The sequence below is a fragment of the Crassostrea angulata genome, chromosome 2 (assembly GCF_025612915.1).
Source record: "Crassostrea angulata isolate pt1a10 chromosome 2, ASM2561291v2, whole genome shotgun sequence".
In the NCBI taxonomy this organism is placed as follows: Eukaryota; Metazoa; Mollusca; class Bivalvia; order Ostreida; family Ostreidae; genus Magallana; species Magallana angulata.
The window spans coordinates 25,396,279-25,409,214 of NC_069112.1; the positions used below are offsets into that span (position 1 = coordinate 25,396,279).

Here is a 12,936-nt window from a genome sequence, read left to right on the forward strand (position 1 = left end):
GTTCATTATAAAATGTTGCGTTAAAAAATATACTATTAGTATTCAATGAAAACCTTGAACACAATCTTAGTCATGTTTTTATATTTAGTGATAAACCGTTAATAAGATAAAACTACTATTTTGTCAACTGAATGTAACATACTTAAAGTCATGCAAGGTGACTGAATCAGAAACCGTTGCTATACCGTTTCAATTTACTTATCTACAAGTCTATTTTCATTTTTTTATGGCGAGATTTCATTCTTGGCTGAGTGCTATTGATTTAATCTTTCCTAATCTATTTTTTCTTCTTCAATTTACGCCTTTAATATCTGTAAACGGTACATTCGTGTAAAATATGTTATTCAATACTAAACCAAACAAAATAAAACACAACAAAAGAAATAAATTAGAAAAAAGTGTTTGTTTCCCAGTAGGTCTGATTAAAAACAAAATGGATATCCGAAAAAAAAAATTCCCCTTAAAATATTTTATGTGTTAATTTTGTAATGATCTGTTTATTTTTAAATTGCTTAATTAGCAGTGTTTTTAAGCTCACCAGCTGAAAACAACATGACAGGCGCAGTGATCCCTATTGATGGGGGCTTCACAGCGGCCTGAAACAAAAGAAACATTAAAAATTCGATGCAATTTATAAAAATTCTTTATTATACCAGTTAGAAAATTAAAACTTCCACTATACTTAATGAGGGAAAATTTATGATTAATATTTAGAAACTGCGGAAGCAACAGTAAGTAAAATTGTCAGAACATAATAGTTAAAAAAGTTATGTATCAAAAATTATCAAAACACATTTTTAATCATTTTTAAGGATATTCAATTGGCAGAGAGAGGGAGCGCGCGCGCGCGCGCGAGAGAGAGAGAGAGAGAGAGAGAGAGAGAGAGAGAGAGAGAGAGAGAGAGAGAGAGAGACACACACACACACACACACACACAGAGCGAGAGAGAGAGACACACGCACAGAGAGAGAGAGAGAGAGACACGCATAGAGAGAGAGAGAGAGAGAGAGAGAGAGAATGTGTGTGTGTGTGTGTGTGTGTGTGTGTGTGTGTGTGTGTGTGTGTGTGTTAATAATATATTTTCAATAAAAGTTGAACTATTACTGATTTTTACAATTATTTCAAGAGCTCTTCATATCATACTGTGATTTCCTGATTATTTTTGTCGGATTGTATTACAGTCAAGCGTCAGTAATTAGCAAGTGCTTCCTTGTTTTACTAAAAACGATATAAGGTTTTGTATTTAATGACCGAGAACTTTATATCACTAAAAATAACCGCCAAATGTAGGCGTGTTAATTTGTTAAGAGGAAAAAAATGAATTTCCAGCGTTCATCAACATATTTGAAAAAATGAAACCGACTTCGTTTTATATATTTCTATTACTTGTTCTACTAGAAAGATCAAAAGGTAACTTTTTATATTTACTGATAATTTTTTTAAAAGTTAAATACTTATTCATCATATCTGTATTAAAAGAAGTTGAAACTGCATTTAATCAAATTAATATGCATATATACTTAAACTGCTTGTTGTAAATATTGAGTTATCAAAAAAAATAAAATCGCTCTGTTAAAAGGTTAACTACTTTGAAATTATTTTCTTTATAAATAAAGTTTCGACTGAATCAAAGAAGTCTAGGCTATATACTGTAGTTTTGAATATTATTTAAACATCGTTTTGATTTTTTTTAATTCTTGAGTTAACAAAACAATTGAATCTATAGGCTAGTGTTGGTCTATATCATTAACAGCAATATAATCAATTTCATTTTAGCAATGAGAGAAATCCCTTTGCTACATATTGTTTTTGTTGATACCCTTTGCGATAGATCAACATTTTAAAAGAATGACTGTTCCAGTCTTATAAAATTAAATATCTAAATAGCTCCCTGTCATTTGATAAAACAGGTATGTAATGTATTGATTGTAAGACTGTTTTAATGAACGGTGTGAACTAAAACTGTTCGAAATGAACGTGTTTATCATAACTTCTCTTTAGGTAAATTCTTACATTACAGTCTTTTGCTCTTCAGTTTATAATTATAATTTCAGTTATTTTTGTTCCAGTGTTTAATTGAAAAACAAACTTTTTTTTATTTATGAGTTCCTAAACAAATTGTATATATTTTGTGCAATGGTGACATTAATATTTATTAGATTAAAAAGACTTAAATTCAAAATGGTAAATAACTTGTAAATGTCATTTAATCAACAAATACAATTATATATATATATATATATTTGTAAACGTATTAAACAATTGAAAAAAAAACGTGTTTTTTTAAATTTTGTTTCCAACATAATGGAAAAAAAAGCGCTAAAAACCAACAACAAAATACAAATTTAATTCAATTTAAAACTTTTACAGGACAATCATTTGAGATAAAATCCCATTTTATGAATGGAGATATGATGTTCACATGGTCACATGAATCCAAATACCATGACGTAAGCGTGACGTGTGACGGACGTCACTTGGGATTCACGAGAGTTTATGATAATAAATTCGTCCTTAATGATATCCTTAACTACAATATTGTCAAGGTCCTTGTTCGTGCCACGATTCGCTATACATACGTCGAAAGTAGGATGACTTTTCATCGTAAGTGCGCTATGTTTTCATTTCATTTTGTTCGTTATTGAAAATACCTCAATAAGCTTAACTTGAAACGTAGAAAAATGACATTGTAAAATTATAATTTAATCAGAAATACGTATACCAAAGACACTATTTTGATTTTTTTAAAATTCAGAATCAGTGTTAGAAGTGACAGAAGGAAGCAACGTGACTCTGTACATACCAATCCCAACCAAAGCTAAAACGTTGTGTCAGCTGACAGATTCTGGTGCTAGCATACCTCGTTACGCTGTGTCTGCAGAAGATTTAGCAACCTCATCCGGGTTGTTTACATTTGTCTTATCAAATGTTTCAGCGACTGATGCAGGCTACTACGCATTAGGATACGATGTTCAGTCTTGTAGAACAAACCATGGAGTCGTGCTTGTAGTCAATGGTAAAAATGATAAACTTTGTACTTGTGTGTTTACTAATTACATATATAAAAATGAAGCAAAGGTGCCTATATTATTTTATTTTCATATTTGTGTTTAATAAAAGGATACTTACTCCGATATGTGTTGGCAAATTAAAAAAAAAGGTCAACAATTTCCACTTTGAGTTTTTTAGTCATGCAAGCACATTAAAAGGGGGGGGGGATCAAATAAAGTTGGAGAAAAGAGTGAAATGTTCAAATCGCATGGAGAGAAAAAATAACTGGCGGGTTTTGAGATTAAATTCCAGATATATGTTTGGAAAAAAAGTAACTATCAGTTAACTATAGGCTTTTTTAAAAATGTATTAAAACAATTTGTCTACTCTCAGTCCTTATTTTTGTCTATATTTCTGTCTGTAAATCATTAAGTAAAACTAAACGTATTTTTATACACGAATTGCTGTGAACTCCAGCGCTTCCGGAAAATGAAAGGTGCCCTAAAGTGCAATACCTAAAACGTTCTTCTATGAAAATTTGTCGGGAATACACATATTTTTCAAACCGATTTTTTTTAACTTGAACCAGGAAGTACATTGACCACTAATATTAATGAAACTATCATAACATTAACATATCTTTAAACAATTAGTGAACACTTTGTTTTTTGCTTTGAAATTATTCTACAATACTTGATTGAATTTATGATTATTTTGGCCAGTGTATACAATACTCATTTTTTTAAAAATCTTATCTTCGTTTCAACATTTACATTTATTGCAGTTTAATTTTCAGCTTTGCCAGACAATCCAAAAATCACAGGAATACGAAATGTACCTATTGGTCAATCAACAATACTCAAATGTCATAGCATATCGCGGTCGAGGCCACTTTACTTTAAAACATTTCCCGCCATCGTTTATACGTGGATGGTGAACAATACAGTCGTCCAGTCTGATAGCCAGACACTGACCATGAACGTAACTTCCTATACGTATGTCCAATGCCAGGCTAGAGAGCAGTTGACATCAATAAGTGACATTGCTTACATTCAACCAGGAAGTACATTGACCACTAATATTAATGAAACTATCATAACATTAACATATCTTTAAACAATTAGTGAACACTTTGTTTTTTGCTTTGAAATTATTCTACAATACTTGATTGAATTTATGATTATTTTGGCCAGTGTATACAATACTCATTTTTTTAAAAATCTTATCTTCGTTTCAACATTTACATTTATTGCAGTTTAATTTTCAGCTTTGCCAGACAATCCAAAAATCACAGGAATACGAAATGTACCTATTGGTCAATCAACAATACTCAAATGTCATAGCATATCGCGGTCGAGGCCACTTTACTTTAAAACATTTCCCGCCATCGTTTATACGTGGATGGTGAACAATACAGTCGTCCAGTCTGATAGCCAGACACTGACCATGAACGTAACTTCCTATACGTATGTCCAATGCCAGGCTAGAGAGCAGTTGACATCAATAAGTGACATTGCTTACATTCAACCTCTGTGTAAGTAAATAATTAATGTACCAACACCAGGACAAAAAGTCATTAATCAAATGCCAAAAACGTATATTCTTGAAACTCACTTTTACTCCATAAATCATTTGTTTTTTTAAACATTGGTTTATTTCATTTAAAATCTTGTACATTATTAATGTATACAGATGGTCCGGAAGCTGTGACGATGACTCCCGATTTCTACACAAGTGTTAAGTTGCATAATGGTGCAAGCTTTGGACCTGTATCCTGCATGGCAGACTGCAATCCGCCTTGTACATTCCAATGGAGAAAAGTGAATTTGGACGGGACAATCGATGAAGTTATATCAACAGCAAATTTACCACGACAGACTGTTAATAGCACGGAACCTCTGAAATACCAGTGTGTGACAATTAGTGATTACAAAAACAGTCGTGGTTTAAATACAGTCTCAACGGAAATTAACATAGATGTACAGTGTAAGAGTGTTATAATTCAATTCTGGTTGTAACGCGCTTTCTGATTGGCTAAAAAACATTTTATATCGTATAAAGCATGTTGCCTACGTCATGTTAGACTAACGTCAAAAACATATCAATCTGCCTGACGTTATGGTTGAATCTTAAATAATTTTACCTCATTTTAAAAGTCAAAAGGTAAAATATTGTTACTGGGTTATATAAAACAAATACGATAATTTAATAACAATAACTGCCATAAAAAACTCTTCCTTTTTTCATATATACATTGTATTGTTATTTGACACAAACCAGATCCTTTACACCCATCTTTTAATTAAAAACTTTTTGACCTGGAAAACTTCCATCCAACCAAAACGTTGTTATTAATATTTTTACCAAAATAATTAAATATATCTCGTTTTCTTTGAATCAATGAAGCATTTGATTTTACTTAAAGATCTTGCTAAACCGACCATTCTCGGAATCATAAACGGGAACATAATCACAGAAAATATCATCCAAGCCAAGGAGGGAGCGTCTGCTGTAATTCAATGTTCGTGTGCAGGCAATCCAAAGCCCAAGGTTTATATCACCAGTAATGATGAGAAAGGAGACATTTCATGGTTACCAAGGAAAAAAGCTGAATCTGTGTATAGTTATCATAAACTGAAGTGTGAACACACGCAAGAGTATACTTGTGATGCTTATAATGACCAACTCAATCATACCGCAAGTTCAATTCATCTGTTCGTAGAATGTAAGTAATAATTCATCTTCCTGGCAGTTTGGCATACAAAATAGTTATCTCCGGTTCATGCATAGCAAAGTCGTAAAATTCTAAGCAAGATGCATGTAGACAAAAGCAATGGCTTTGTTTTGATTATATGTTAAACACTGAATAGATGATCATATTGGTATCAAAATACACTAGATATTGCTTATAATTTATGTTTATAACGAATCAGAAAGAAAGGAAAAAAAAGAGAGAACAAAAGAAAGAAAGGAATTGCTTGAAATATATCCTTTACTTCTAAAACAAACGTTTTCAAACAATGTGTGCTCGGTATCTTTCATATAACTTGACAACTTGTAATTGCATTTTGACCGTAACTTAAACACAGTTTTATTTTTTTTGAGGAATTATTTTTTCAAGGCTCTCCAAGGTTAGACGTTAATAAATCGTTTCCTCTGCATTATCAAGAAAACATCGACGGGTATGTTGTTTTAAAAGCTCCGCTGATCTCGTACCCAAAGCCAAAAGACGCCACTTGGTTTGGACCCAGGGGGGAACAATTTAAACTTGACACTGCCTCAACAATTAGCCAAGGGGATGAACCATACCAGTTTTGGATTCACACTGAGATTCATATCATTAATGAATCCTCTTTTGGATATTATAAACTCTTTTTCGAAGGGGAAGAAATTCAAACTATTATAATAGAAAACAAAGGTAAACTTATATATATATATATATATATATATATATATATATATATATATATATATATATATATATATATATATATATATATATATATATATATATACTATTCTCTTTATATTGCATCTCCCAAATTCTACATGAGTCTACTCTGCTATGTTTTTTTGCAAATATAAAACTTAAAACAGATTGTGTTGAAAAATAGCATATATTAAAAATTGCCAAAAGTATAAATTATACAATGGTAACACTTGGTAGAAAAAAAATTATACAGCATCTGCTACCAATAAAAAAAAAAGTTAAAAATAACAAATCACCCTTGTCTTCTTTGGCATATCACAAAATAATGGATATGAAAGCATATGATGGAAAACGATTCTTGTTTTTTTTGGGTTTCAAGCTTATACTTGTTTGGATATCCATAACTTTTATAATTAAATAAAAAATGCCTCATAACACATATTTTCCAATTACTTTTCAATGATTAAATAAAAACAATAGATATAGGATGTAAACACATGGAAATAAACGGTCAAGTACATTTTATTTTGATATTGAACATAATGTTAAGTGCCCAATTTAGATGTCGACATATATAATTATGAAAACAGGATATAAACTTGTTTAATTTTAAAAACAACGACACGTCCACTTGTGAATATTATATCTTTGACTGAATTTAATAAATTTATATGTCATAAACATTCCAAAACCGTATTTTATCAGACGGGTTCCTAAATATTGTTTTGATGTTTTATAAAGGGGTTTATGCTATATTATGATAATGTTGTCTATTCTAGAGTCTATTAGTTCCGGTTTAATGGCCTACTTATCGACTTTGCCGTTGTTGACACTTGTTACCTTTGCTCTTGGAGGAACCATATTATTGTTCTGCTTCATATCCACTCTCTGCTACATCGGTAAAATAAATATTGCAAGCTTAGACTTCATTGAACATCGAAACAAAATTCAAATATTTGTTTATAGGATGCATTAAAAATAATATTGTGCTTTAAGAAGTATAGATAATGAAAGTTACATGCTATATTGAATATTACTGCAATTTTTTTCCAAATCATAGTTTTTATAATAAATAAGTAAAAAAAATGGTACATATTCATACACCCTTTCATCTATTTATCTATCTATCTATCTATCTATCTATCTATCTATCTATCTATCTATCTATCTATCTATCTATCTATCTATCTATCTATCCATCTATCTAGCTATCTATCTAAAATTGTACTTTCAATGATAAAAATTGTCAAAATAAAGGAAGGAAATACAAAAGGAGACATCGACATCACAATCGGAAGACGTGTGTTATTTCAACGGAACAGGAGACAGGACCAATGCAAAACGGGACACAATCCTTTCAGAGATATACACTAATACCCGGTCGTGGCGTTACTGAGTGCAACTACGAAACCATTGACACTCTTGAAAATAGTTCATATCTTTCCGGTAAAATATACATGTTTAATTTTAATTTGGTGATGATTATATATTGTAACTATTGTGATACAAACGAGTAAAAAAGTGCTAATAGTTCCGGAAGCTGTCAAAATGACTCAAAATATTTGTGCTGATTTGTTTAAAATATTCAGACTGTTTTTTTTTTCTACTTTCTCGTTAGTGTTTCATGAAGGAAGTGAAATGAAGCATTCCCATGACGTATTCTCATTTCATGAGAATACATCAGAAGCAGGTACATGCGCATATGAGCTTGAGGGTCGCATCTATTACTGCGCTACAGAGACACCCAACAGTTGTAAAGAAAAGGATGAATATGAAAAACTTCCATCCACCTAGACGAACATTAAATGAACTTTCCATGTTAGATTTTCGATTAAAATAAAAGATTGCAGTATGAAGGTAATTTGTGTCAACACAATCGAAGAGCACAAATTGTTTATTTGTTTACCGCCTTACCTCTATGCCATACAATTGTAAAATGTGTTCGCCGAGTTTGTATTACATACTTTTAGTATATAATGTAGGGATCCAGAATACGGATCATAATTCCGAACAATCGGTTATTGTGGGTATACATATTGTACATATATTGTAATAGTTAAGTAATATTAAAGTCAATTTTAGTCCAATTTACTGAACAAAATAAATGTAGAGGTTGCTCGGTTTGCATTTACTGATTTAATCTATGTTTTTCAGACCAAAAAAAAAAAAATGGTCACGGTGTATTTTTGGGACAGTGTGCATTTAACGTCCCACATTTTAGCCATTGAATGATAATTTAAATTTTCACACATTTTTCTATTGATGTTAATTTGTACTTATACATATTGTTTGTCCCATATCCGTTCATGCAGATGTTTTTAATGCCGCACGTTAATGCAATGGGATATTTGTTTTCTTCTCAAGCAGATATGTTATCGGTTCGACGGCATACATAAATTAATATTCAGTGTGTATATATATTCTCGTCGAAATATTAATGTTTAGAAATATATGTGAGACACCGTTTAACAGTCACACTGTACGGTTTTAGTCAGGTATATGAATAATGATTCTAACAGTCATAAGGTACAATTAAGTGGACCTTTGTAAATAAAAACGTAACGCAACAAATATTGAGGGGTATTTTTCCCCAGTCACGTTTAAAGGCATCTGAGTTGGATAACTGGCACAAGCAGATTCATTTTATGCATTGTAAGATTTGGCTCATATTTCAACTTGTATTTTATATACCTGCTACTTGCGCTTTAGATTTGAATGCTCATTTACAATGAATGCCAAAAAATAAATTTTTAAAAGTGCTTCAGGTTTTTGCTGCATATAAATGTATGTATGTAGACTTGCACAACTTTTTCCAAATGAAAAAAAAGTTTTAAGTTGTTTTTTTTATCGTTTTTTGTCAAGTGTTATCCGTATCACATCTAGGTGTAACATAATTTCAGACAGGAGTTTTACCTTATTTGCGTATGTCTTCGTGATATTGCGGGTTTTTACTGTTAACATCTATGTTTGAATTATAAAAGCGTATTTAAGAGAGAAATGCTAAATTAAAGGGGTTGATCACTTCACTGATGTATCAACATACCGAATTTAACAAAAGACAAAAAATATGAGAATTTGAGCGGATTATATTCAAGTTTAAAAAAAACCAGATGATCATTTTAGCTATTCTTAAAGAATATGTTCACTGATTAGTGTGTCGGTGTTTCGTTTGTGAAATCAGGCCGTGAGATAAATTTTTCCATTAACGCTTACAGATAAGTGTATCGGTATTTCGTTATCTAATAAACCCTTAAAGGGGCATGGTCAGGATTTTGGTCAAATTTTGTTTTTCTGTTTTTGTCATTTGCAATGCGCTATAAATGCATTTCTAATGATCAAATGAAATTTGGGTGCCCGTCGATGAGTTTTAAGCAAGATACAGGCCTCAGAATTCTTCGTCATGTAAACAAGGCTCGTGTCCTGTTTTTGTTTACATAGGTTCAATATACCAATTAAAAAATCTTTTCAAGATGATTTGTCTATATTCTTATTCTTTTTAAGCATAAATAAACAGTTCCTAACCATAAACTCATTCATTTTAGGTATAAAACTGAAATTTTCACTTCAACATTCAAAATGTAAACAAAAGCTTTGTTTACATAGCGAGGAATTGTAAGCTCTGAAACTCGCTTATATCTCAACAAATGACACTCAAATTTTGGTTGCCAATTAAAAATGCCTTACTGAACCATTATAAACATTAAAATCGAAAAAATAATATTTGACCAAAATTGTGACCATGCCCCTTTAAATGCGCCTTCTATTTGTTATAAACAGGATACATTATACAAGTTATTTAACACGTATAGCGATAATGTCTAACTTCGGAATCAGAGCATGCATTTATGGTCTCGTTCTTTTCAATTCGGTCAAGGCTGTATGGGTTCAGTGACACATAGAACATTTACTAGTTAAACACATTCGTTTCTTAATCCCCAGGTAAGCCAGTTATATTTACCTTTGCTTTTCAATGTATTGCTATTATCTTTAAGTCAAATCTCAGCCACACTCTACTTTAGATTCTGTTGTATCGTTACGTGATAATGTTGACTTGTCAAGATACAGTACCGTCAACACGGATCTCGTTTTTAATCACGCTCCCCCCGCGGTTAAATCATCCCGGTCATCGCTGCAGCCATGTTTTAACCGCGGCGGTGTGACCTACCGTTGAACAGGGTGATCGGAGATTTTTACCATACGCTATTAGACAATAAGACGGCCACCTTATATTAAGAATCATTATTTACTGGTAATGTCTAATGAATTGCTTCATTTCACATTAAATGATTATGTATTAAATGCACGTTTTCAAAACTCTCTATTAATTTTTAAGAAATTTTAATTAAACAGTTATATGCACCCGTAACAATTTTCATGTAACGGTGGATAAAGGTATTATTTCGAAGACATTTTATTTTAATCATTTTCTTAATATAATCTACATGTAGGATAAGATAAAAACTAAAAAAAGAAAATACTTATTTTTTAAACATTTCCGACTCTTAATATTTTTAAATCCATATCAAGAAGTAGCACGTCTTACGGCTTGGTCTCTCGATGCTCAAGACAGTAAATGTTATACTATAGTCCGTGACAAGCACATGCTTCACGGTGAACGTTTACCTTACGATCAACGACATAAAATGAAAATTTTTCTTTACTCTGAAAATACTACATGATATTATCATTTTATGTGTGTCGATTATAAATAAAGGTGCTAAAATATGTTGTAACAGTTGCTAATAACGTTTTTCGTAGCCCCCACCCCCCCCCCCCCATCTTGAAGTTTTTATGACTGTCAAAGTAGACTGTTTTAACTTTAGTCCCAATTGTTTTACACAAAGATGTGAAACCATCGCACTGACAGGAAATCCACTCTACCCTTGAACACACAGAATACACAGGTACATGTATAGACCGGTGGGTCATCCGTGAATAGAGTGACCACAAGGAATTCTACCTGTATCAAACAATTTTACTAATAGTAACAACAATTATTGTTTCATTTTACTTTGTTCTTAAATTGTTAAACGTGTTTTATGATGTTCCTCTCCGCAAAAAAACCCATTAAACCTTCAATATGAAGTAATCGAGAGAATGAAAATTAACAGAACGAAACTATTTTCTTTTAATTCTCTTTGATCCCGATAAACCAGTACTTTACAAATTTAAATATAATATATTTTAGTTTTATTAAGTAAGGTAAATTAAGCAATTTTTTGAAATATCGTTAGAGATATCGTATTATCTCGCACATACCCACATTACAAATGGAATACACGCATTCCGGAGTTTTTTTTAAATGTTATCTGAATAGCTGGAGAAAAGAAGACAATATGTACATATCTATAGTCTGTTTAATAATTACAGTGGTAACAACGTTATTGTTGACAAGCCAATCGTGTTAAATAGTTCGTGTAACGTGGGTGATCGTTCGTGTAACGTGCGGGATCGTGCGTGTATCAGGAAAAATAGTTTGCGTTTTTTATCGTGCGTGTTCGTGCGTGATCGTGCGGTTTTTTCGTTTTGTAACTTTTTTTACGGAACGTCAGGATTTTTTCTTAAAACAACGACAAGTAGTTTTTGTAAAACAATGTGAATTTTAAACTTTTTTCCATAGAAGAACATAAACAGTTGTTAACATTCATTCTCTCTTTCATGGTTAAATACATTTATCAAGTATTTCCACAGCTCATTCAATCCTTTGTTCGGTCGAGTTAGTTTTGCATAATGTTATAGTCAGCCTCTATCAAGCATCCACTGTGTCTTGACACATAATTTTAATTATATTAACAATAGCGGCACGTTGGATGAAAGCAGTCAAGCTTACCCACTCCCCGTTTTAAACTAAACGATTATCCCCAACGTTTTTCTTTCAAATGAAAATACGATACGCATTCATATCTGAATATTTGTCTGGAAAAATTTTTTTTATAGATGCTTTAAAATTTAGAAAAAATTATGTACTGTAAATAATGAAAATATTCAATGTGGTAAATCGAAATTCTATGGAACAAGGTGACAAATTTACCTCTATCCCGCATAATCAAATCGTACGTATGGGAACTGGATTACATAAACAGTCAACCCGTATGTAAATAATTTCGTATAGTTAATGCATTATCTTCATTTCATTTACACTTAAGTAATTATTCGTTATGGAGACCAAAAAAATTAATTTGTGTTTGAATCATATATTTTTTTTTGTATGGATGTGTAAATTGTTTACTCGTAAGATATAAGACAGTGCATTGCTACTGTACATGCCGCTTTTTAATAAAACACAAACATAAAACAATACAAATTAAAGCAATACGTTTTCTTAATTCTAATCTTAAAAATTAATTTTGATTGTGCGTGTTTAATGGTGTAGAATCGTTCGGTTGCGTGTTTTATCGTTTTTGTTCGTGTATCGTGAACATTCAGTAAGTTAGTGATCGTCCGTGTATCGCGCGTGATCGTTCGTGTATCGTGCGTGATCGTTCGTGTATCGTGCGTGATCGTTCGTGTATCAG

At 31.6% G+C, this 12,936-nt stretch overlaps 1 protein-coding gene across 1 annotated transcript; it reads left to right on the plus strand.

The window, feature by feature from the left end:
* The first annotated feature begins 1,278 nt into the window (after positions 1-1,278).
* LOC128171807 (uncharacterized) lies at positions 1,279-8,349 on the plus strand. Its single transcript, XM_052837593.1, has 10 exons — positions 1,279-1,410; positions 2,371-2,604; positions 2,756-3,016; positions 4,259-4,525; positions 4,684-4,977; positions 5,417-5,716; positions 6,113-6,409; positions 7,201-7,320; positions 7,679-7,867; positions 8,040-8,349. The coding sequence occupies exons 1-10, from the start codon at positions 1,353-1,355 to the stop codon at positions 8,213-8,215; spliced, it is 2,196 nt and encodes a 731-aa protein (XP_052693553.1). The 5' UTR covers positions 1,279-1,352; the 3' UTR covers positions 8,216-8,349.
* Positions 8,350-12,936: the final 4,587 nt, after the last annotated feature.